Genomic DNA, 26,363 nt, shown 5'->3' on the forward strand with positions numbered 1-26,363 from the left:
GGGCTATGAAACCCAGGCAGGCGAGAAGCGGAAGTAGTGGGCAGGAGGAGGAGGGGCGGGGAGAGCGAAAGAAGAGAAGCCTGGCCGAGGGCCCGCCCGCGCCACTTCTCCTCAGCCGCACGCTTCCCGAATCGCGAGCGCGTCACTGCATGCTTCGGTTTGACGCGCCCGCCCGCCCCCTCCTCCTCCTTCCCCCCCCCTTTCTCCGCGGCTCCTCCCCCCTCCTCCGACTCTCTCGGCCGGGAGGGACGGAAGAGGCGGCCATTTTGGGCTCGCGCTCGTGTGTGAGTGTGAGCGAGGGGGGAGCGAGGCCGAGGCTGGGAGTGACTGACTGGCTCCTTTGCGGAAGTGGGTGGCTTCGCTCCCCCCGCCCCCCTCCTCCCTCTCCTCCTCCGGTCCTCTGAGTGCAAGGAAGGAAGGCAGGAAGGAAGGCAAGAAGGAGGCGAGCCAGTCCCGCGGGCGCCTCGGCCGCACCTTCTTTTCCCTCCGCGCCACCGTCGCCGCCGCCGCCGCTCGACCCGGGAAGGAGGATGGCAGGGCGGCTCCCGGCCTGCGTGGTGGACTGTGGCACCGGGTGAGCCCAGGGCCAGGGGGAGGGAGCCAGGCGGGCAGAGAGGGATGAATGGGCCGGAGGAGGCCAGCCCCTGCCTGGGAGCTGGCTGGCTGGCTGACTGGCTGCTGACAGGTCGCCGAGACGGGAAAGGGAAGGCTGCCATTGCGGTTCCCTTTGGGGGCGGCCCCACTCTCTCTGTGAATATAAAATAATATATAATGTATGCGTGTGTGTGATGTATATAGATGTGTGTGTGCATTGTATGGTGTATGCATGTGTGTGTATGTGGGGGGGGGGGAACTGCTTGCTTCAACCCACCCCTTTCCCAAATCAAATAAAAGGTCTCTCTCTGTGTATATAATATAATACATAATATGTGTGTGATGTATATAGATGTGTGTGTGTATTGTATGGTGTATGCATGTGTGTGAGTATGTGTGTGTGTGTGTGTGTGGGGCGGGGGGTGAGGGGGTGGAACTGCCTGCTTCAACCCACCCCTTCCCAAATCAAAGAAAAGGTCCCTTTTTAAGTACATCTAAACCTCAGTTCATTGACATTCCACTTTCTCGTCCCTTCTCCATTGCACACCCATCAAGTTGTGTGTATGTGTGTGCACACACACACATAATACAACATTTATATGTCGCCCTTCTTCTCACCCTGAAGGGGACTCAGAGCGGCTTACAAGTTACATATATACACAATATATTGTATTATTAGCATAGCACAATATTAGTATTATATATAACTACATTGTGCTATACCACTCTACTGTAATATTATTAGGTTGGATATATTTGTGTGGGTGTGTGTGATGGGGCAACTGTTTGCTTTACCCCCATTTGAAAATGAAATAAAAGGTGGCTATTCCTTCCTCCTTTCCCCGAGGCATAGCCAATCCCCCCCCCCTTTGGCTCTCTTTCCCCCCCACTGCTCCCTCTGTTCTGTTGCAAACCCTCCAAGTTGTGTGTGGGTCCAACAGCCTGCCTGTTTTACCCACCCCTGAAAAAAGTACAGGGTTTATTTTCTCTCTCAGATTATTCAAAGCTTCTCCTCACCTCATTGACATCCCTCCCCCCCCCCTTCATTGCTAACCCTACAAGTTGTGAGGTGAGTGTGTTTTATATACGCATACATATACATACATACATACATACATACATGAAGAGGGGTGTCAGTGAGGTGAGAAAAAGCTTTGAACCATCTGAGGGGGGAAAGGGAACCCTGTATTTCATTTTCAGAGGTGTGTAAAGTAAGCAGGCAGTTGGATATATATGGATTTTGCTTTTGGAGAAAGGGGACCTGTCTCCTCCATGGCTGTCGTTTTGACGGTTTGCTCAGCCTGTTCTTGTCTTGAAGGCATCCACCTTCAGGAAGGTGGCTTTGTGGGAGGAGAAGGGAGTCACGCCCTAAAACAGCAGGGCTCCTTCCAGGTTTAAATATGTGGGATTGGCCTTTTGCTCATTCCTCAGAGGCGGTGGCCTCTCTCATGCACTTCTTTATTTCTTTCCTTTCTGGAAGTGGGCTTGCATTGTCTCCCCATTATAAAGTCACGGAAGATGCCATCGCTACTGTTTCTGTTCATTGTTCATTTAAAGGCTGACTGGACGTTTTCCATTAGGAGGATGTCCTCTGGAAACTGGGTGTTTGCACCCTAATATTATCATTGCATACCATAATTTTTCTACTCGTTTCAGTGGCCTAGAAATTTCACCCTTTAGTTCTTTGAAGAAGCAGAGCTTCCCCATTTCTTTCATAATGAAAACGTGCACTTTCATGCAGCTTAGCCACAGAGTCAAGCTCAGACAGTTTAAATATTTTATGCTTTCCAAATCAAAGCCGGCTAACAAATAATTTTGAAAGGATTTCACCCTCTTGTCTGTAATCTGCAGATAGATCTAGTGGAGCGGTAGCTTTATTAAGCAATGTCATGTTTTTTCCATATGTGTCATTTCTTCAGCATTACTTCTCTGTGTGTGGGTGAAAAAAAAAGTCCACCCGCTCTAGTGAGCAAGCGCAAACCAACTTCCTTAGTTTTGTCAAAGGCTCTTCCTCCTTTCAGGCTTCTATACCTTATAAGGCAGTTTTCAGTGTCAAACCTGAACCAAATCCTTTTTTTAAATTTTACAATTGACAGCTGCAAGGAAAAATAGCAATGCTCAATATTTAATATCTGCTTATAGAATGGAGCTTTCCAGCAGACAGTGAACTAAGCCATTGGGGACTTCCTGAAATGAGCGTTTTGTATCTTTCTTTTTGGTGCCTTAAGAAACTGGGCGTAAGGAAATTTCTTTTTGTGAAGACCTTTGCTCAGTGCATATGCAGATGACTTTGAAAATAACTCAGCAGCATTTTGATATGTAGATTGTATTTGCAGCATCTAGCAATGAAATAATAACATAACAGGTCTGCTTTTACAGCCCATATAATTGGTGGCACAGTGAGTTAAATTGCTGAGCTGCTGAACTTACTGACTGAAAGGTCAGTGGTTCGAATCCAGGGAGCAGGGTGAGCTCCCGCTGCTAGCCCCAGCTTCTGCCAACCTAGCAGTTCGAAAACATGCAAATGTGTGTAGATCAATAGGAACCGCTTCAGCTTATTTTTCAATCTGGAAAAAGCATGTGTAGGTGAGAAAAAGAGTAGGAAAAAACATCACAGGATTAAAGTACAGCTAGTCTCTGACTATTTAAAATTAAAGCTATAATGAAAATCTTAATATATAAATTCTTTTGATTTTCTACTGTTATACATTTCTGGAAGCTGTGTTGTTTTGGTGAACTTATGGTGATTCAGTATCACACAATACTTAATAAGTCACGTTTTCTCCTTCGAAAACCTTTTTTAATGAAGTTTTGACTATGCACATCTATATGAGGCTTCTTTACATCTCTGAGAACTCAGTGTGAATTATAATGTTAAAATGATCTGTGGGTCAAAGAGGTAGGGATAATCATAAGTGAATAAGGGATTTAATTCCTGATTCTGCAAAAAATTCCTGAATTGCTTCTTGACAATTGAAGGCAGGATTTTTAAAATATTAGATAAAATTGCACAGACAACTTTAATAGTTCTTTCAAATAACAAACTAAATTTGTGAATTCCTATGAAAATTGAAAGATGGGAGGTCTCAATGCTATTATCCTGGAATTACATTCTCAGTACTGAAGCTGCTTATTTTATGTTTAGCATGTAGAGGAGACACATAGAGAATAGGGGGACCCATTTTAAGTGCCCTCAGTCCTTCATGGGAGTTGCATACCACAGTTTTCTGAAACTGGAAATGATTTTCCAGTAACATCCAGTAACCTTTTTGTTTTGCTTGTTTTGGGCTGGATTTTGGAATAGAGGAAGCTGAAGCAGTTATTAACACTTAACATTGAACCCAATGAAGAGGTTTTTTGGCAGTAGTTCTCAATTTGTGGGTCCCCAGATGTTATGGCCTTCAACTCCCAGAAATAGTAACAGCTGGTAAACTGGCTGGGATTTCTGGGAGATGTAGGCCAAAACAGCAGGGGACTCACAAGTTGAGAACCACTGTTTAGGGCATTGCTGTAAGTGTTAATGGGCACATGCTGCCTAGATACTTGCTTACTTACCTGAGTCCTATACCTGTTTTAGAATATTGATTTGTATTCATCGGGTTCTTATGTATAGTTTCAATTTCCAATGATGTATTGTACTCCTCTGACTTGAATTGTTCTGATGCCATTCTACCCTACACCTTTCTCTGTCTCTTCTGTTGATGCGGATTGGCTTTAATGTAAAGATATGGTTGTTTAAATGAATAAGTTGATTGGAAACTACTATGTATTTCCTTCTCATTCTCATAGCCCACAAATGTTGTGTTTACCTGTAAAGATTTATTTTCTGATTACTTCAGTTCCTGTTATAGATGACTTATGAGGTACTCTTCATGCAACAATGTGCTTATACTAAGAGCTGAACATTTAAAAGTGAAAAGGGGAAATGCAGGTCTCCAGTTAGACATGGAGCTGCAGTGCCTGGTTCATGTCCCTGAGATTCTCCTGAATGTTCCTTTCCCTGCAGCAAAACTGGAGTGTTAAACGATCCTGCTTAATTAAAAGTTAATTGAGTTTTGAAAGCTAAGTGTGTATGGAGGTTCTTACAGAACTGAGATCTTAAAAATGCAGTATAATGAAAATTTAGAATGATGGTAGATTGATTTATAGGTTCGAACATGTATCAGAATGGTTCATTTCAGACATGGACCAAATTTTGATTTGTACTCACAGTGGATTGATCTTTCAGGTGCATTGGGTTACACTATCTGCAACTAAGATTAGCTTATTTGAACACCATGCCAAACTGTAGTACAGAACTTGATTTCTAATTCTGGTATAGTGCAAAAGATGGCTTGTCAGTTCAGTCATGATGACACAGTAAAGTTAAATGTAATGTTTAATGTATGACATCGTAACTTGGGTGAGACTAGATGACCTTTTTTTTAAAAAAAGAAGTATTCCACAAACTGTGATAAAATCTGTTTTTCATAGCATGTGATTTTTAAATAGTTATCTTACATAAACTATGAAACTTGTTTTATGGTTGGTGGTACAACATGCATAAATTGTGAACCTGAGGATACATACATACAGACATGCGTGTGTGTAAGGTAATATTCTGTTCACATTATATTCAATTACCTTGCACATTAGGATTATGAACTTCTTAGGCAGTGTCCTATTTAAGCCATTGATTCCAAGCATCCATTTTTTGTAATTACAGTTCATTTAAAAAATATTTGCATTTCTATAAATATGAAATACTCTTCAATCATAAACTGTTCTGAGGACATGTGGTAGTTACTGTGTATTGGAGCCTATGCCATTATTTTGCAGATCATTTTTAAAGTCAATTTATTTATTTAATTGATACCCAGCCTTTCTTCTAACTAGGGTTCATGAGTGGAACAAATTAAAGCAAAGTGCTTTGAAAGCGATTTTCCTGCTTCTTGGCAGGGGGTCGGACAGGGTGGCTCTCGAGGTCTCTTCCAACTCAATGATTCTATGATTCTAAGGTAGAATTAAAAATAAGACAATATACAGATTAAGCAAATGTTGCAGCCCCATGTAGAGTGCTATACTGTAGTGGCCCAAGTGGAAGATATTCAAGTGGTGAGTGTGCTGTACCCATATCTAACATCCAGGAACAACAAGTGATACATTAGCCCCAACAGTGCAGATGCATTCATGGCTATTATGAAAACTTGAACATTCAGGTTTAGGGTTAAAATCAAAATTACAATCAAGCAACAAACCTGTAATTTCAGTGGGAATGCAATCCCATTTAGCACAGATTGAATCCTTATTCCCTGGTTTGCTTTTTGACAAACCAGGAACACTTTTGCCTTAACATGGTTAGGTTTCAGTTTGCTCACCTATGTACAGTCCATTACTCAGAATAGAAACTGTCCTAGTAATGAAACTACTTCCTTGAAATTGCATGTAAAGAAAATATAGAATCTTGGGCATCAGGTTGTTTTCTTTTGTAAGAAATTAGCATAGTCTTCTATATATGTAAACTGTTAATTATGATAACATAGCATGGCAGTGTACTCATTCACACAATTTTCTAATCATGTTACTCACATACATGGAACTGGAAACACGCCATCTTTACTACATAGGAGACAAGAAGGCTCCTCTCAGGTTGTGGAAGTACCTTTAAAGGGAAGCTAGGCATCTCTGTGTACGAACCCACACGATCTCTTTGTTCATCTGGAGAGGCCCTGCTGACGATCCCACCGGCATCGCAAGCGCAATTGGTGGAGACGAGGAATAGGGCCTTCTCGGTGGTGGCCCCTCGACTCTGGAACTCTCTCCCTAAAGTCATCAGGATCAGGCAGGCCCCGTCGCTAGCAATCTTTAGGAGGAGCTTGAAAACGTGGTTGTTCCAGTGCGCCTTTCCAGAATAAGGAAACTCCTAGCATTATGTCCCAACGCACTTTATCAGAGATCCAGGATATCTGCATGCCCATCCCCCTCCAAACACCCCACCTTGTCATGCCCAGCACTTGGCCCGGCCATTGTTTTTAATTGCGTCATTGGGTGTTGTTAATGTTATTGCTATTCTTTGCTATTGTTTTGTTTTTTGAGTTATTGTGTTGTTGTTGCTGCTGCTATTTTTATTGTTGTATTTGGGCTCGGCCTCTTGTAAGCCGCACCTAGTCCTTCAGGAGATGGTAGTGGGGTACAAATAAAGGTTTATTATTATTATTATTATTACCCACTCCATGCTGTCTTTGGATGACAGGCTAAGCCCTATTTATTTCAGCAAGTTTTTAGCAACTGACTGCAGAAAAAGACTTTTAAAGGGAGGTGCTGAACTTAACTCATTTAAAAATAATTGTATATTCATTTGACTATTAATTTAATTAGCCTAATTACTATTTAATATCATAACTTACTTTATTTTTATTTTTACCTTTTTTAGTTGTCTTGTGATCTGTCCTGAGTCCCAGTTAAGGGAGAGTGATGTCATCATACAGATTAAGTAAAGAAATGTGTAGCAGAGATTTTGGATATTGATTTATATGTTCCTAAAAGAACAGCTTTTTCATCTGCACAAAAACAAGTTTATCTCTTTTGTTCATTGTGATGAGAACTTTAATGTTTAATTTTCACATTGAATTTGTAGCTTTTTGTAAGAAACATCATGGCTGAACTGACTTCTCAAGAAATTCCTAAGTGAAAATCCTGGAAGAATAATCTTGATGTTATCCATTTTTCAGTTGTTTAATCCCACAAAAAGGGATTAAATACTCATCTTGAGAATGTGATAAAATATAATCTAATTATTCTTCACCGGAACATGAAGGTTTACGTATTTTAAAGAAGGAAGTTTTAAAGATCCCGTCGGGGTGCAGTGATTTTATATGAATAGGTTTTTAATTTGTTTTAAGGGATTAACTGGGTTTTTTTTTAATATTGTTAATGTTTAACTATATTTTAATGTTTGTATATTTTTAGGTTTTCAGTTATATTGTATTGGTTATATTGTGAACTCTTCCTGGGCTGACATTTGGAGAGGTGGATCCAGGAGCGCTCCTTTGCTGCTAACAGTCTTTCAGGGGAGTGTAACCTCATCCAGAACTGATTGACATACCTCCAACACCAGATTGAACCCTTGATCACAAGCGCCTCTGCTTTGTCTGGGTTCAGTTTCAGTTTGTTTTTCCTCATCCTGCCCATTAACCCCTGTAGGCATTGATTCAGAGAGACATGCTATCCTTAGCTGAAGCTGTTTTTGAAGGCATGGAGAAATGTTTGGGTGTCATCAGTATACTGATAACACCCTGCCCCATGCTTACGGATGATCTTTCCCAGAGGCTTCATGTAAATATTAAAAGCATCGGGACTAGAATGGCCTCTTGTGGGACACAGCTCCTTTTTTGAGGAGCAGCTATCCCCAAGTACCACCACCTAGAACCTGCCTGAGAGGTACCACCAAAACCACTGCAGCACAGTGCCACAGATTCCCAGCCCCTCCAAGCGTTCCAGAAGGATGCCATGGGCGATGGTATCAAAAGTCGCTGAGAGGTCTAGAAACACAAACAGGGACACACAACCCTTGTCAGTGTTAGGACAGAGATCATCCATGAAGACAACCATAGCAGTCTGCTACTCAGGCAGCACAGAATATAGACCCAAAAACTAAACCTTTGTTGTCAGTTACCTAAGAAATTCCTTGACCACTGTAGTTTTATATTTAGTGTTTTTAAAGTTGTTTCGTAATTTGTGATATATGATATTTTAATGAATGTATATGTTTTTATGGCTGTAAACCGGGCTGAGTCCCTCGACGAGGTTGAGAAGCTCGGTATACAAAACTGTGAAATAAATAAATAAATAAATATCAATTTTTTTCTTTCTTATATTCAGAGCTCCATATGATGTATTAAGCTGGTAAACAAATAAGTCTTTATTTGGCATGAATTTGGTTAGTTTTTATTCCACTTCTTCAGATACACTAATTGACCTCCAAAAAAGTGGGTAGAAATTCACAACAGCTCATACTAAGATACGTTAGTTAGTGTTGCTAGATTCTTTTCCCCTCTTTTCCTTTTTATGCTGCAACAGATCAGCAGTTCTATTTCTTCATATACCTTGGTTTATCTTCAGTGGGATTCATTAATAACTTGAGAGAAAAATGATACTTCATTTCAGCCTTCAAGGTGAACATACAGTATCCCAAGTCATTTTGCATTCCTGAGAATTTTATTATCTGTTTTAAATATGACATGTGTGACTGAGTTGAAATTTTTTCCAGTGCTTAATGTTGTTCTGCTCTGTAGTAAAACTTGCCTCAGTACTGAATTCTTTTTTCCTTACACATTTATTGTTAGCGTCTAATTATTCTAGTCTTCGCCAAAGATTTGTCAATGTCTTTAAGAAGATAACTTTGATAGCATAGCTTGATGGAAGCACTTGAACCAATCCTTTATCATTGTCTTTTGTAATGATGATCTGACTTTTTGTGTAAAAATCTGTGCCTTGTTTTTAACTGCCTGAAAGCAATAGTACATAGCTTACTACAAAAATTTTGATAGTCCTGCAATAAAATAATTTAGTACTCTTTAGCAGCCTGTAATAAATACTGTATATTTCTTTTCACATAGTATTGGGTTGATCTAGAATTGGTCATGTCTAGAGTAGAACGGTAGATGTTGGTGCAACCTGAGTTAGTCATGGCTAACATAATTCATTCTGGCTTCACCAAGTTTACCCTATGGATAAATAAATCTTGCTTTAATTCCTTATATTTTTCTTACTTTTTTAAGAAGCAGCAAATAATCATATGTTTACATATAGATGTTAAAAATCCAAATCGCCTTACAGATTGAAGTGACCCCACTTTCAAACTATGCTAGAACATGTTCAAAATGCAATTCTATATCTGTGAAACAACATTAATATCTCTGTGATTGTTCTTGAAATTCAGATTGCATCCCTCTAAGTCAGCGGTTCTCAACTTGTGAGTCCCCGGGTGTTTTGGCCTACAACCCCCAGAAATCCCAGCCAGTTTACCAGCTGTTAGGATTTCTGGGAGTTGAAGGTCAAAACATCTGGGAACCCGCAGGTTGGGAACAACCTCTCTAAGTACTTTAATATTCATTGCCTTATATGCTGTTTCTTCCTTAAGATAAATATGTATTTTCAAGCTTAAAGTAATATATTGAATCATATCATTTTGCTCAGTAACTTCCCTTCACATGTGGGTAGTTACACATCATGGATAGAAGTCTTGAAATATTTTGACTGATAACTATGGTAGCTGCATAGATTTTACTGTTTATAATTTGGGCAGTATTTTCATTTTGTATAAAACGTTGTAAATAGGATGATACATTCATTTATGTAACTCATGTTACAACAAAGCTAGAACTAAAAATCTTCCCAGCGGGTACTGAGCTGAATATTTGTCTGGAATCTGCCTTCCAGACTATGTCACATCCCCACCAAAAGAGGAAATAAAACTCATTTTTTACTTCCTTTCACTGACATGTTATGTAGAAATAGGGTTAAAACTGTCTTTAAGAAGATAACTGTGTTCCTCTATGCTGGCTATTACATTAGTCTGTGCTTTTATAGGTAATGACAGCACCAAAATAATAATAGCCATGTTATTATAAGAGTTCTGAAGTCCCATTCAGAATCCTATAATGGCAGAAATATAGGGGGTTGTCATTATAGTGAAATGACAAATTGCGTAAATTTAAAGAGAAGGGAGAAGGAATATATTCATAACCCTCAACAGAATTCTGAAATGTCAAAGAAAGAATAACAAGTCCTATTTTGATTAATATGTAGCAAGTGTCTATGTAAGCAGAGTTTATCACGAATTGAACAGTACAGAATATAATGCAGGATATGAAGAAAATTAAAATAGAGAAGTATAAAGATTTGGAAAGAAAATTTATGCTAAATGGTTCAGGGCCCCAGCCTAATTATTATACATGACAAAGGGAGTAAGCCCAATGTCTTGGCTTATAGCGGAAAAAATAAGGGACGGTATTCCCACATGTGGTGGGAATGCCCAAAGGTAATTCCCTTCTGAGAAAAGATAAAGAAAATGATGGAGAAAATATGTAAAGTACCATTACAGGTAGATTAAGATATGCTATTAATGGGAGTAATGGGTGACACCAGAATCAAAGCCAAAAAACAATAATTATTCAAAAGTAGGATTTGGGTAGGACAAGCCGTAATTGCATGGGGGTGGAAAGACGGAAAAAAATGGACAATGGAAAATTGGAAAAGTTATCTATATGATCAGGTCCAGTTTCAAATGATAACAAATATAATGGGGGGGGGGGTAATACTCAAGAAGATAAAATAAATGGAATAAAGAACAAATGGATTATATATATATATAGAATGGGTTTAAAAAGCCAACATAAGCCTTGACCAGAAATTAAGAAAAAAATTGCACATGGTTAAAGAGAATAAAGTAAAGACAAAGCTTTCCCTGACACTAAGTCTAGTTGTGTCCGACTCTAGTTGTGTCCATCTCCATTTCTAAGCCAAAGAGCGGCATTGTCCGTAGACACCTCCAAGGTCATGTGGCCAACATGACTGTATGAAGCGCCATTACCTTCCCGCAGAAGCGGTACCTATTAATCTACTCACATTTGCATGTTTTCGAACTGCTAGGTTTGTAGAAGCTGGGCCTAACACTAGGGACTCACCCTGCTCCCTGGATTTGATCCGCTGACTTTTCAGTCAGCAAGTTCAGCAGCTCAGCGTTTTTAACCTGTTGTGCCACCAGGGGCCCTATAAAGATAATAGTATAGAATAAATATGTGGTCGGAGAGAAGGAGAAAGGTTGGGCAACACGGATGGCTTTAATATATAAAAAAAGTTAATTTTATTAAAGTATGTATATAAGAATTATGTCAGTAGCCAGTTGAGTGGAAGTGGAATGTATCATAAAATATATGTACAACTATTGTTATGTTTAGCACACTGATATTTGGTAGAATTGTACAAAATACAATCTAATGAGGGGAGGAGGGGAAGGAAGATCTAAGCAAAAATAAAAGTAAAAAATAAAATGTAAGCAGAGTTGGTAACTTTATGTGACAAAAAATTTTGATTTAAAATTACAGGGCAATTCTATGACTCCTTTTGAAATGCCTTCTTCCAGACTGATTTTGAAATTAACTTTGTAGTTAATACTTTAGATGCATGAATAGAGTTATCTTCCAATGCACGAATAGCATGAGTAGAACTCTTCTTTTTGTGTCTGTCATTCTAGAATCTAAATACACATTTATTTAAAGCTTACATAAAAGATTCATTCAGTTTGAGAAGCAGAACTGAAAATCAGTCTTTGTAGGCTGCACAAATTCTCCATTGGTAGAGAAAAATGTTTAGACCAAGGCATAATTCATTGTGGAAATTGTCCCTCTTTTAGTTCATAATTCCTTCTGTACGTTAACATTGAATAGACCATTGGTCATCTTAAACTGTGTTATTGTTCAGCTTGTCTTTCTAATCTCCCACTTTGTAAATAGCACTAGGCTTGTGGCAAAAAATGAAATATTTATTTATTTATTTACTGCATTTTTACCCATCTCTATCTCCACCCCAAAGGGGACTCAGAGTAATACTTGTGTAATACTTTTGTTTGTGCATAGATGTGTGTGTTAATTTAGTGCTGCAAACATTTTACTCATAGGAAATTTCTATCTTTATTCCAAATAAAAGAATGTATCGGTTTTAAGGCAAGGCTTCTTAAACTTTTCCAGTCTCCTCCCCTTCTTGCCTAAGACATTTTTTGTTTGACCACAGGTATATAGGGATATAAAACAGGCAATAAATAAATAAATAAAACATTTACTGATAACAAATCAGCATTTGCAAGCCTTGCTAAAAAGATGGATTTTTCTTTTTATGAAGTACAGCTAAAGCATCTTCCACAGAGTCCACTGTAAACACTGCACAACAGATTTGTATCAATGTCTAAAACAGCCACTAGGTGATGTTCTGAAAACTTTGACTGTTCCCAATTTTTTCATGATCCCAATATTAAACTAAGGGGACACCATTTGGGGTTAGGATCCACAGTTTAAGAAGCAGTGTTCTAGGCGGTAACACTAAATACTCAAAATTTAAGTGTTTCCAAATAATTATGAACAAAGTGAAAGCATAGCCAATAAGCAATGTGCAATTCATTGTGAGTGTGATGCTATTTCAACTGACCCTTCACATTTGCAGGAGATAGGATTGCAGGATCTCTTGAAAGTGGCAAAGCCTAAGTGTCCCCCAAAACGTTCATACTATAGACTCCTTTCCCTCCATCAACCTTGGCCTCTAGCTCACGTTCCTTCCTTGGCAGCATAACATCTCAGCCAGATTTTCAAAACACCACACATCTGCCACCTAGGACATAGGTGCTGATTTTAATAGCTGCTGGTGGTGATGATGGCAGATTGAGCATTTGCCATCATAGGTAGACCTCAACATGGAGAGACAATAGGAGAAAACACATCCAGAAAATGGTCTGATTTTTATTGAATGTATTTGCAGGTTATCATGGAAAATATGTATTTGGTCCATAACAAAAGTTCATCTCATTACTTTGTTATATATCTTTTATTGGCAATGACAGAGGTCAAACGTTTTCTGTAAGTCCTCACAAGGTTGGCACACACTGTTGCTGGTATGTTGGCCTATTCCTCCATGCGGATCTCTTCAAGAGCAGTGATATTTTGGGGCTGTCACTGGGCAACACGGACTTTCAACTCCCTCCAAAGGGTTTCTATAGGGTTGAGATCTGGAGACTGGCTAGGCCACTCCGGGACAATGAAATTCTTCTTATGAAGCCACACGTTTGTTGCACTGGTGGTGTGTTTGGGATCATTGTCATGTTGAAAGACCCAGCCATGTTTCATCTTCAAATGCTCTTTCTGATGGAAGGACGTTTACACTCAAAATTTCATGATACATGGCCCCATTCATTCTTTCATGTATATGGATCAGTCACCCTGGTCCCTTTGCAGAGAAACAGCCCCAAAGCCTGATGTTGCCACCCCCATGCTTCACAGCAGGTATGGTGTTCTTTGGATGCAACTCAGCATTCTTTCTCCTCCAAACACGATGAGTTGTGTTTCTGCCAAACAGTTCTACTTTGGTCTCATCTGACCATATGACATTCTCCCAGTACTCTTCTGGATCATCCAAATGCTCTCTGGTAAACTTCAGTTGGCCCTGGACATGTACTGGCTTAAGCAGGGGGACACGTCTGGCACTGCAGGATCTAAGTCCCTGGTGTCGTCGTTATTGATGGTAGCCTTTGTTACGTTGGTCGCATCTCTCTGCAGGTCATTCACTAGGTTCCCCCTGTGTGGTTTGTTCTTAAGTTGAATTTGTATTTAAATTAGAACAGTTACATTTTGCCAAAAAAAGTTTTTAGTTTTGTATAGTACAGGGAAGAATTAACTACCCTGTAACATTTGTTTTGCTGTCTGTGTCCCTGAAGGTTTCATCTCACTTTCTGTCCCTGTGAGAATAGGATTTTGAAAAATGTGGGTTGTTGTGGAAACAAGGATTGGTGATAAAGCTTCGGTGGAGACATCTTTTTTCCATGATAACTCTTACAGAAGTGAATTTTCCTTCCAAGGGGTAGATTTCCTCTCACTTCCTGTTGTCTCCAGGACAGGAAGTGGTATTAAATCTTCTAATGAGAATACAGATAACAATAACTAAAAGAAAAATTTTCTACTTTATATGCAACCAGGACAGATGTAAAAAGGACAAAAATAAATAACACATTATTTATTTTTGCCTGTGCATGTTATCATTTTCAGATACTGCAAAAAGCCTGGATTTTGGGCTGTATCAAAAGGAACATAGTGTTTGAATCGAAGGAAGTCATGGTGCCTTTGTATTCTGCTTTGCTTAGACCTCATTTGGAATACTGTTTCCAATTCTGGGCATCACAGTTAAAAAGAGAGATTGACAAGCTGGAAGGTGTCCAGAGGAGGGCGACTAAAATGATCAAAGGTCTGGAGACCATGACCTGTGAGCATCTTAAAGAACTGGGTGTGTTTAGCCTACAGAAGAGAAAGTTGAGAGGAGACATGATAGCCATGTGAAAGGATGTCATAAGAAAGAGGGAGCAAACTTACAGGAAAGGATACTCCACCTGTACATTAGGAAGAACTTCTTGACTGCACAAGCTGTTCAACAGTGGAATTCTCTGCCTCGGAATGTGGTGGAAGTTCTTTTCTTGGAAACTTTTAAACAGAGGCTGGATGGCCTTCTGTCAGGGATACTTCGATGGTGTTTTTCCTTCATGACAGAAGGTTGGACTAGATGGCCCATGTGGTCTCTTCCAACTCCATTCTATGGTTCTACATGCTGCTGGCTGGCGATCCCAGGCCGCTAGTGTCACCACTCCCTCTGCTAGTAACTAGAAATCTTATGCAAGTCAGATGTTTATAAGTTGGGGACTACCTGAATCGGGCAGATAAAAGTCTGGCAAACACATACAATAGAATCACCTGGAAAAGAGATATTTTAATGGATACTGGTAGGTGAAACTGTTGGTACTGGTCCAGTGAATACAGTAATTGGACTGTTCTTAACAGCGTCACAGTTTCATAAGGGAAGTCTGATACTTTTAGATATAAAAAAGAGTATCACATAATGATAAATTACTGGCCAGCATCATATGATGTACCTCTGTTGGATTGCCATATTGCTTCAGAAATTGTGAAGCCCCTCACAGCCCTTTCTTGATTGAACTTTCTATACAATATGACTATGTTAGGGGCCCCTGGTGGCACAGCGGGTTAAACTGCTGAGCTGCTGAACTTGCCGACCGAAAAGTTGACGATTCAGATTAGAGGAGCGCGGTTTGCTCCTGCTGTTAGGCCCAGCTTCTGCCAACCTAGCAGTTTGAAAACATACAAATGTGAGTACATCAATAGGTACTGCTTCTGCAGGAAAATAACGGCACTCCATGCAGTCATGCTGGCCACATGATCTTGGAGGTGTCTATGGACAACACCGGCTCTTAATCTTCGAAATGTAGATGAGCAGCACTCCCAGAGACAGACACGACTAGACTTAATGTCAGGGGAAACATTTACCTTACTTTTATGACTATGTTAACAATACTTAAACAAAATGGAAGATAGCCTAATTAAGTTTTATTCTGTAGGTGATATATGTGTATATACATATGCACAGACAGCATACACATGTTCACTTTCTTTTTCTCTTATTGTTCTTGCCTCTTTCTCAAGTGTAGCTTGAGAGCTTTTTTGAATGAATTGACAATGTGGGGAGATAGAGTACATTTGGAAAAACTGTAAAGAATACTACTTTAGATGAATTGGATATTATGTAACAGTTGAGAATAATTGTTTAATTTGTTCCTACATTCCTGAGTGTGTATTTATTCCATTTTTAACAATGTGCTTCAACTTTAAATCATTACTAAGAAGGATTTTAGTTAACCATTATTTTAAGCAGTGATTTTCTTTTATAGATCATATCTTGAAATTATAGGCACTTAGGTGCCATCTAGGCTTTTGTTGTTCATTCGTTCAGTCGTCTCCGACTCTTCGTGACCTCATGGACCAGCCCACGCCAGAGCTCCCTGTTGGCTGTCACCACCCCCAGCTCCTTCAAGGTCAGTCCAGTCACTTCAAGGATGCCATCCATCCATCTTGCCCTTGGTCGGCCCCTCTTCCTTTTACCTTCCACATGGATAGTTTATATGTCACATTTTCACATATAAATGAAAGCCTGAGTCGACTTGCTAGTGGTCACTAGAAGAAAACCTCTGAAACAAGGATTTTTTTAAAATATTCAGCAATTGATCAAATGTTTCTGTTCTTTTTTGGCTGTAGCAATTGGATTGTCTTCAGACCACTTTTATTACTTTTATGTTTAAATGTAGGTCTTTATAAACAAAACATGTCAGTTAGTTTTAGAGCACTCAAGATGAGCAGTGGTGTATATCTGCTATTTTTCCATTATAGCCAAAATTCAACTACTGGTAGTTAGCAAATAGTGCCTCTAACTTGTTTAGTGTATTATTCTCATCACTGAATTGTAAGTAATAGTACAGGTTAGCTCCTCACTTTTGCGTGAAATAGTGGCGCAGTCACCCTGCGAATGTAGGAAAACTAAGTATCTCATGGGGCGGCAAGGGACCAACAGCACATGGGGTGTGTTCCTCAGCTGGTTACCTGCCATCGTGCTATCCCCTGTCTTTTACTTTGTCTGACCGACTCTAACTTTTTCTTGCTCACTCTCCCTACCTTTCTCCACTTTCTTGCTCCTGCCTTGTTGCCCCACCTGGGTCCGGCTTTTGCCACTACTGTTCGTGATATTACTCTTGGAAACCGGCCCGAGTCCCTCGACAGAAGTGAGAAGACCGGTATACAAAACTACTAAATAAATAAATAAATAACCTGGCACAGAACTGCCTCTTTCCATCCTCTGCCACCCCCAACTGGTGATGTCATTGTAGTTGTGGCCTGGGTGACACATGTTACTTGCAGCAACAGAACAACAAAGAATAGGAAAAGCAGATCCCATTTGCTATTTGCCATTTCAGCTGCTCTGCTTGCCCGGTCCTGCGGGAACCTTCTCGTTCATCTCTTCCTGTTGCTGCTTGGCATGTTTCTCTCATCTAGTCAAAGAAAAGGCGGTACTGGGTACCACTATCTGTCTTCGCTTGCTAGAATGCTCACTGCCCTTCTCACTGCTCAGGGGTAGAATCATAGAATCATAGAGTTGGAAGAGATCTCGTGGGCGATCCAGTCCATCCCCTTGCAAGAAGCAGGAAAATCATATTCAAAGCACTCCCGACAGATGGCCATCCAACCGTTGTTTAAAAGTCTCCAAAGAAGCAGCTTCCACCATACTCTGGGGCAAAGAGTTTCACTGCTGAACAGCTCTCACAGTTAGGAAGTTCTTCCTAATGTTGAGGTGGAATCTCCTTTCCTGTAGTTTGAAGCCATTGTTCCGCATCCCAGTCTCCAGGGCAGCATAAAACAAGCTTGCCCCCCTCCTCCCTATGACTTCCCCTCACATATTTATATATGGCCATGACATCTCCTCTCCACCTTCTCTTCTGCAGGATAAACATGCCCAGCTCTTTAAGCCGTTCCTCATAGAGCTTGTTCTCCAGACCCTTGATTATTTTAGTCGCCTTCCTCTGGACACATTCCAGAAGACAACAAGCTATCAGGAACGCTGAGGAAAGAGGAGGTGCTTAGTTCCTTCCTTTCTTTTTCCACCTGTCCAATTGCCTTTGCTGTTATCCTGTGCCACTTATAAAGGGATCTTCATATCTCATTGCACATTCACAGTTTTCCTCAGACCTGTGATTTTTGCAGTCTTTCTTAAAAATAATGCAGGGGTAGCAGCAAATCAGCTGCTAATAATAAAATTCTCAAAAAGTGAAACTCACAGAAGTGGAGTGACAACTGTATTTTAAGCTTAGATTTTCTTTCCAGCATTTTGCTTTCCATACTCTCTTTTTTAAACATTTAAAAGTTAGCAAAAAGGCCTACAGGATTTAATAACTGACATATCCCAAGTTTATGTTTTTAGTTTTATATTGATGTTATTGATTTGTTGCTTTGATTTGTTTTGTTGCTCACTCTTGAATGTTTCCCTTTTTTCCGGAAACTGCCTTGAGTCCCCCTGAGGAGATAGGGTGGATTACAAATAAAGTATTTGGCACACGGTATCCATAGTTTAATCATAAATGACTTGAGAATATTGCTTTTTTGAATATATAAATGTATATATTCCAGAAAGCAAACTTTGATTTTGCCATTTTATGTAAGGGTCGCCATTTTAAGAGTCTGTATTTACAGATTTCAGCATCTATGAAAGATGCTGGAACCTAACCCCAGCATATATTAAGTGCCTACTTTGGCCCATTTTTGTCATATGATCTGAATGCAATAAATAGAATAGAGGCGGAGAAATATTCCGAACAAGTAACTCAGAAGCTACAAAGTGGGCTGTATTAGCTAATTATGATTCTAATACACTATATTAATATGTATATGTATATTGTAAACCGCTCCGAGCCTTCAGGGAGTGGCAGTATATAAAATTGATTAATTAATAAAATAAATAAAAATAAATAATGCATGAAATCATTGTAAAACATTCTGGAATAAGTAACATATTGCTAATGCCAAAACTCAATGAAGCATATTGTTTGTTACTCTAAACTAAATTGAAGCTAGGGAGTGTCTCTTTCTGATTCATGAATGAGTTGCATTTTGCTTGTGCGACTTGTTCTAGGAGTATTGCATCACAAAATATGGTTTGTCCAAATAGGTACTGAGTGAAAATCTGTAACAAGTGTGATTAATGCACGTTTGGATTTTAAAGAAGTTTAAAATATTTTATTGCATCAACACTTAAGAGACTTATGGATATTTTTTCTTTCCTGCTTCCTTGTCTTTTGATTTTTATTATGACTCAGTGATCTCCTTCTTATTGCTGTAGTTGTGAGATGGCTATTTTTAAAGAGAAGTTTTAGCTCTTTGAACAGTTAAATAGTAGTAGAGTTGAAACTCAGGCTATGTACTGAATGGCCTGAGTGTCTGCCAATACTTTTATTTGTGTTCATGACTCACTCTTCATTTTTGCTAAAGTAGCTGAATATTTTTAGAAATGCTGAATTGTACAATTTGAGCTTAGACTTTACTGGAAGTATATCTTAGCATTTTCCTTCTAAACTTCAGAATTTATTTGTATACACTGGATCCCTTTCTACTGCAGTTACTAAACCTTTTTTTACATCTTGAATTGTTTTCTGTGTCATGTTTTCTTGATCTTATTTTTAAAGTGCTGGTCTCTTACAGTTCATTCTTTATTGAACTTTATCATTCTGTATGAAAGCCTGATTTATTTCTTCAGATATAAGCCCTGTTTAGTTAATTGGCACCTATACCACTATAAATGTGTATTATGATTGCTGTCAGAGTTTTATATTATTTAGATCATTTCTTAAGTGAAAAATGGGTAAGTGATTGTAAGAATCATGTCCAGTCATTGTATGACCAGCAACAGTCAAGCCACCTGTGTAAGCTTAGCTATTACAAATTGAGAGACTGAGAATGTAGAGAAGAGATAGAGAAGAGATAGAGAAGAGAATGCTGATGGTGATGATGAGACTGAAGAAAGCAAGAGCTAGAGGAAGAGGAATAGATTCCTGTAAAAGCTTAAAGAAGGTTTGCTGGAATATTGGGATCGATGGATTGAAACTGTTATTTGTGGCTGTTGAATAAACATTTACTTTATTGGAAGAAAGTTTGTCTTCTGTGGATTGTATTATTTTTCTCAACGGGGCGCAGCTTCCGAGAAGGGGGTTTGAATGCTTGAAATCAACCCCAACTATAAAGCAGCAACGCCATAGCTGCGACAATTGCATTATGGATTTTCAGTATTGAAAAATATGTACAATCAGCCAATGCCTTTACTTCTATTTTGCCATTTCTAGTAATTCCTATAGATAGTACTTTTATGAATTCTTGTGGCATTGAAAAGTTATATTTTTTCTATTCAGAATTAATTACTTTGAAAACAAAGTACTGTATGCTGAATCAAGCAAAGTCTTTCTAATTTGATTCTTCTAAGTCTGGAAACCTGAATTGTTTGGAATACCCTATATTAAAACTACTGCAAATGACAGTGGTTTTAATTAGACATTAATGCAAACTTTTTCCAGTAGACCCAATGATGAAAAATAGATTCTTGGAAAAGCAGTTGTTCTCCAGTTTGAGTACCACTTTGAATACCTTCTGAATGCTATAGGGAAAGATTTATTGAAACTTGGTTGGAAATCAGCCATGTGTAATGTGTAGTGTGTCAGTATGTCATATACTTTATTGGATGCTGATTTATATTGTATTATTGATAGTGATGTTGTTTAGTGTTGTTGTGATATTGCTTATGTTGTAATTTGTACCTGATTTTACATGTTGTACACCACTGTGAGTCGCCCTAGGGCTGAGAACGGCGGTCTACAAGTGCAGTAAATAAATAAATAAATTATACTTTCCCTGGTTTTTGACATTTAATTATGGGTGTGACCAATTTCATGAGAAATGTAGTCAAGGAATAGCAGTCTGAGCATTGTAGTCGAAGTTTGAGCATTTTATAAAACTTGTCAAATATTAATGGAAGCTTACTGTCAGTGTCATAAAATCCATAATCGTGTGTATTCTTGTCACCTTTTGATGACCCCATAGACTTTGTAGTTTTTTCATAGACAAAGAGTGCTCAGAAGTGGTTTGCCATAATTGTCTTCTGAAATATAGCATATAGCACCTGGTATTTCTTCGTGGTCCAACCTCCAAGTACTTACCAGGCCATATCATGCCTAGCTTCCAATAACAGTTGGGATGTGCTTTAGATTGATAATTTCCCTCACAGAGTTCTTGATTTTTGAGAATTGTTGATTTGAAGCCAAGGGCATAGTTGTATGTTTACAGATTTCAGTTTGTTGGCACCTGTTTATTAATGGTTTTCCATACATTCCTTTGTCTTTAATCAAACTGAAATGAAATCATCATTTAAATACAGGCAGTCCCTGAGTTATGAACAAGATCAGCTCTGTAGGTTTGTCCTTAAGTTGAATTTGTATGTAAGTTAGAACAAATATGTGTTTACCATTTAACCCCAGGCATTTTTTAAAGTTTTCTATAGCCCAGAAAAGGGCTATCCAAATACCTATGCAATATTTGTTTTACTGTCTGTTCAGAAGGTTTCATCTCACTTTCTATCCTTGTGACAATAGGATTTTGAAAATTTTGGAGTGTTATGGAAACAAGGACTGGTGGTTAAGTTTCAGTGGAGACACCTTTTCCCTATGATAAGTCTTACAGGAGTTACTTTCCCTTCCTGGGGCAGATTTCTTCTCACTTCCTCTTGTATTATGGACAAGAAATGAGATCAATTTTTTCTAATGAGGATAGAGCAGATATGGGCAAATTAAGATCCGGGGGCCAGATGTGGCCCCCAGGACGCTTACCTCAAATCCTCCTCATTTACCCTGTCCTCTTGACATAAGGATACAACAGCCTGCAGCAGCTGAGAGCCATTTGGAGCGCTATCAGTCACTGCACATCTCGCCCTCCTCCTGGCATAAGGACAGCGTGAGTGGCCACATCCTTATGCCAGGAGAACAGCTCAAGGAAAGAACATGGATGCTGAGAGGACTTCAGATATATGAATATTTGGTCCTGCTTGTCCCTAATTGACCTACATTTGAGAGTTTATTCCCCTATTCAATTAGTAGGGACTGCTCTTTCTATTATTGTTTTGAGGCATGAAGAGGCAAGTATTAGTTGATTTTAGTTTATTTGTTTTTCCTGAAGCGATTCATTAGCTTCATTTGACTATTCTCTTTGATTTCAGATAAAGAATAAGGTTTATTAGTTAGAACAGATATGGTTGATGTTGCGTATATCAAGACTTCTTAAACTTTTTTCACCTGTGACCCCTTTTCAGAAATTTTTATGCAACTCCCAGGTATATAGGTATATAATAGGTATACATGGAGTTGCTGGAGACTATAGATGCCTATAGATGCTCATCTGAGTCTGCAAGCGCTGGGAAATGGGGTTCATTCAGCCTTTTCCAGGATAGCTGATGGTGGTTAACCTGTTTTTATGTCTGTGCTGTTAATAAAGAGCTGTGTAGTCCTTAATTAATTGAAAAATAATTTTTAATACACCATACTTAATAAATATACCATACTTAATAAATGGTGATGATCAACAAATAGTAAAGCTTGTACCTACAAAATCTTTGTTCAGATTGCACATCTACCATTATGTGGTTCTGTTGTAAATACATCAGTTTTTCCTGTTGATACATTTATCAGTTATTGAGATACTTTGCATATATCTAGATCAGGCATGGGCAAACTTCAGCCCTCTGAGTGTTTTGGACTTCAACCCCCACAATTCCTAACAGCGTACCGGCTGTTAGGAATTGTGGGAGTTGAAGTCCAAAACACCTGGAGGGCCAGTTTGTCCATGCCTGATCTAGATATCATGTATGTCCTTACAAAGTACATGCCTCAACCATTTTAAAACAAATACTTCCTTTTGATAAATATAAACATTTAAACCCTCCTTCACATCTACACCCTTTTCCCTCTAGTAATTTTATCTGAAATGTTGATTGGATGAGTGAGGGTTCCCCTACATTTAATGGAGCACCACTGTTGGGGCAAAGGGGGGTTAATTTTGTGTGTCTATGGATTTTGTGGAGAAAACTGTAAAGGAATGTCCTGAAGCACTATCAAGATGCCTTGAACTGCACATTACAGCTTTAGTCACTGATAAGGAAATATTATATCCTATTGTTCATGATAGGATGATGTGGTGAGATACATATGAAGAAAGCAAACTGATACCCTCCCTGAGGGGGACATAACCCTCTACCATTGTAGTGCAACAGTGCTCTGCTTCATTCTCCTCAGAGGAGAAGCGTTGAAAAAAATTAGGATGGGGTTATGTAAGTATAAACATCTTCTAGCTGGGATCAATTGACAAAATTAGTCTCATGTTATTACAAAAAAACAAGTCTAGAAATCATTTTGCTTACACTGCATCTTCGTCTGAGAAACACTTGTATATTTTTTCCATTAGCAGGAACAGCACATTAATTCAGTGCTGCTTTCTTTATTGCTAAGGTCCATTTCTCCTGAATTGTTGCAGTGCTACTGTTTTAACACTTAGTGGAAGCATGTTCATTGGTGCAGAAATCCCACAAAAAGGTCTTAGGGGAGAAGAATCATAGGCCTCCTAACATAGATGATATCTAACCGTTCCAAAGACTTTTTGAAAGCTCTCTGGCCCTGTCCTAGTTTCCTGTCAGTATGATTTAAGTGGCAAGGGACTAAACTAAGTACTGTACAAAAATGTAAACAGTCCTTTTACAGCACTTTCTAGACCAAAATACAGGTTTCAAGACAAAATATTCACACAGAAAATACACTTTATTGATTTCCAGATGGTGTCAGCAAATTGGATTCTGGAAAATGCATTTATTTATTTATTTATTTACTTTATTTGTATACCACTCTTCTCAGCCCTTAGGCGACTCAGAGCGGTTTACAACAGTTTAGATATACAGAATACAAAATCATTATGCATTTAAAAACAATTACTAGTATTATATTGCATTACATTACAATATTATAAATATTATATGTATATACAATATATTATATTATAACATATTATTAGAATAGCACAGGAGACAAGGTGGAACTGTCCCCTGGCCCCTCTTTCTTCGCTCTGGCCCAGAGCGGCAGTTGGTGCTGGGTGGAGGGGTCCCCAACTGATGGCAAATGCAGGAGACAAGATGGTGCTGTCCCCTGGCCTCCCCTCTCTTCGCTCTGGCCCAGAGCGGCAGTTGGTGCTGGGTGGAGGGGTCCCCAACTGATGGCAAATGCAGGAGACAAGATGGTGCTGTCCCCTGGCCTCCCCTCTCTTCGCTCTGGCCCAGAGCGGCAGTTGGTGCTGGGTGGAGGGGTCCCCAACTGATGGCAAATGCAGGAGACAAGATGGTGCTGTCCCCTAGCCTCCCCTCTCTTCGCTGTGGCCCAGAGTGACAGGAAGGCATGTTAAAATCTCTTTTAAAGTTTCTGCATTTAATTAGCAAATATGGCAATTTTGAGAGGAAAGAACGATCAATGATGCAGCAGTTACAAAAGAGAAATGGTGAGAAATGAAGGAGAGAACAGACATTTGATAACCGAGAAGAGAGTCTAAGAAATGAATGGATGAATATATGTATATCTAATGAAACTATTTCTAGGCATTGCTCTGCTGTATAGTGACCATGTGATAGCTGTAAATCATTAGAATAAGGTTAATTACTTATGACCTTTTAAGCTCTTAATCTGTCTGCTGTATGTACAATGTTGCTTTCCGTTGTTATCTAGAAAAAATACACCACACAATTTGGTGTGTCTCTGTATTGAAAGATAAAAGTTTTGCTTTATCAATAAACTACCCTGTGAGAAATCTGAAACTAGACTGTTATTTCTATGGTTAAAAAAAAAACTTGAATAAGAGTTATCAGTGATTCTGCTGGGGTTTGGATTTGTAGGTTTAAAAATATGTTATTGATTTGTTCGAGTAGGATGCAAACTGATTTATTATGCTCTCACTAATGAATTCATTAATCAGGGTTTTTTAAAAATAAAAAAACCTTGAGATTTGTAGAAAAGTTTGGTTTACATGGATATCCCCTAGTGGCACATTTTGTTATTGACTCTCTCAAAAGTGCATGTTTTGTACATTAGTTGAATTCCTTATTTTGCCCTGGCATTTTCCAAATGTGTTAAACTACAAATCATACAATTCAATAGCAGAGGATGTTGACACTTGTAGTACAGTCTCTCAGAAAGAAGACTGTCCTAAACCACTTGGTCTAACAAAATCAATTACCGTTTGTGTGTGTTATTTGCATCTCTCATTTTTTAATGTCTGTAACAACTTTTATAGAATTTACTCATCTTTCAAACACAACCGTTCTACTGCAAAACTGAAATGCAGCAATAAGTGGCCACAAAATCAGTTGAAGAATCAAGAGTACAGGTTTCTAAACCAAAAATTTTCTGAGTGTCAGAGTAGATACCAAACACACTTATACTGTTCAGTAACTCCCTCAATGTTCACTAAATATAAAAAAAATGTGCTCTACAAAACACATAGCATGAGTTAATGTGAATAGGTCCCGGGCGTCCCAAATTCAATTTCTGTCACTCCAGCGTCTAACAATCACAGTGCTCTTCAACCATCTTATTCTTCTTCATACACTTTCCTCCCCTCCAACTATCAGTATAAAAGATAATGAATATTCATTGCATCTTAGAGCAAATTTGCTTCTTAAATGTTGCTTTAAGGAGGAAGGGTTCAACTTGTCATTTCCAAACTCTGATTTTTTTCCCCAAACTCTGATATCCACAATATTAAGCAGACAAATTACTGAATTAAATTTTGACAAGTGATGTCCAGGCTCTGGACACTGATGAAGCACAGTGGGCCTTCCATATTCACATAGGTCGGTTCTGGGATCCTCAACAAATATGAAAAAAAACAGACATTCTCATTCTCTTCTTATTAAATTGTAATTATGTGAAAGTGCACAATTGAATATGTCTACATTTATATCATCCCTATTCATTAATATGGGTTGCAGTGATAACAGTCACTAGAAATTGTGGATCTAGAAATTTCCAGTCACTGGAAATTGTGGACCCATACCCCTGGAGGACTCAACTGTATATCAACAGGAGTAAATATTTTTGTTTATTCTTGTGACATTGGTCTATGCATACTGTCTTTTGATGTATTACTGATATTGTAATGTAATATATTGATTTTTTTTTGTCTTTGTAGGTATACTAAACTGGGATATGCTGGAAATACAGAGCCACAGTTCATCATCCCTTCATGTAAGTTGAGTTTATTTGTGAGCAAATGACAGTTGCTTTTAAAGATATATTCAGTATATTGTCGAAGGCTTTCATGGCTGGAATCACTAGGTTCTTGTGGGTTTTTTCGGGCTATATGGCCATGTTCTAGAGGCATTTCTCCTGACGTTTCGCCTGCATCTATGGCAAGCATCGGATGCTTGCCATAGATGCAGGCGAAACGTCAGGAGAAATGCCTCTAAAACATGGCCATATAGCCCGAAAAAACCCACAAGAACTTATATATTCAGTAGCTTGGCACCATCATTTAATTGAAGCTTATTGTTTTTAAGATGTGCACATC

At 38.9% G+C, this 26,363-nt stretch overlaps 1 protein-coding gene across 1 annotated transcript in view; it reads left to right on the plus strand.

Annotated features, from left to right (window-relative positions):
• The first annotated feature begins 224 nt into the window (after positions 1–224).
• Positions 225–26,363, plus strand: part of ACTR3 (actin related protein 3) — a 50,390-nt gene continuing 24,251 nt past the window's right edge. Inside the window, exons 1-2 of the mRNA XM_060775712.2 lie at positions 225–574; positions 25,986–26,041. Of these exons, the coding sequence (XP_060631695.1) occupies positions 531–574; positions 25,986–26,041 (100 nt within the window). The 5' untranslated portion in view covers positions 225–530. The remainder of the gene's footprint in view (positions 575–25,985; positions 26,042–26,363) is intronic.

The sequence above is a fragment of the Anolis sagrei genome, chromosome 1 (genome assembly GCF_037176765.1).
Source record: "Anolis sagrei isolate rAnoSag1 chromosome 1, rAnoSag1.mat, whole genome shotgun sequence".
NCBI lineage: Eukaryota > Metazoa > Chordata > Lepidosauria > Squamata > Dactyloidae > Anolis > Anolis sagrei.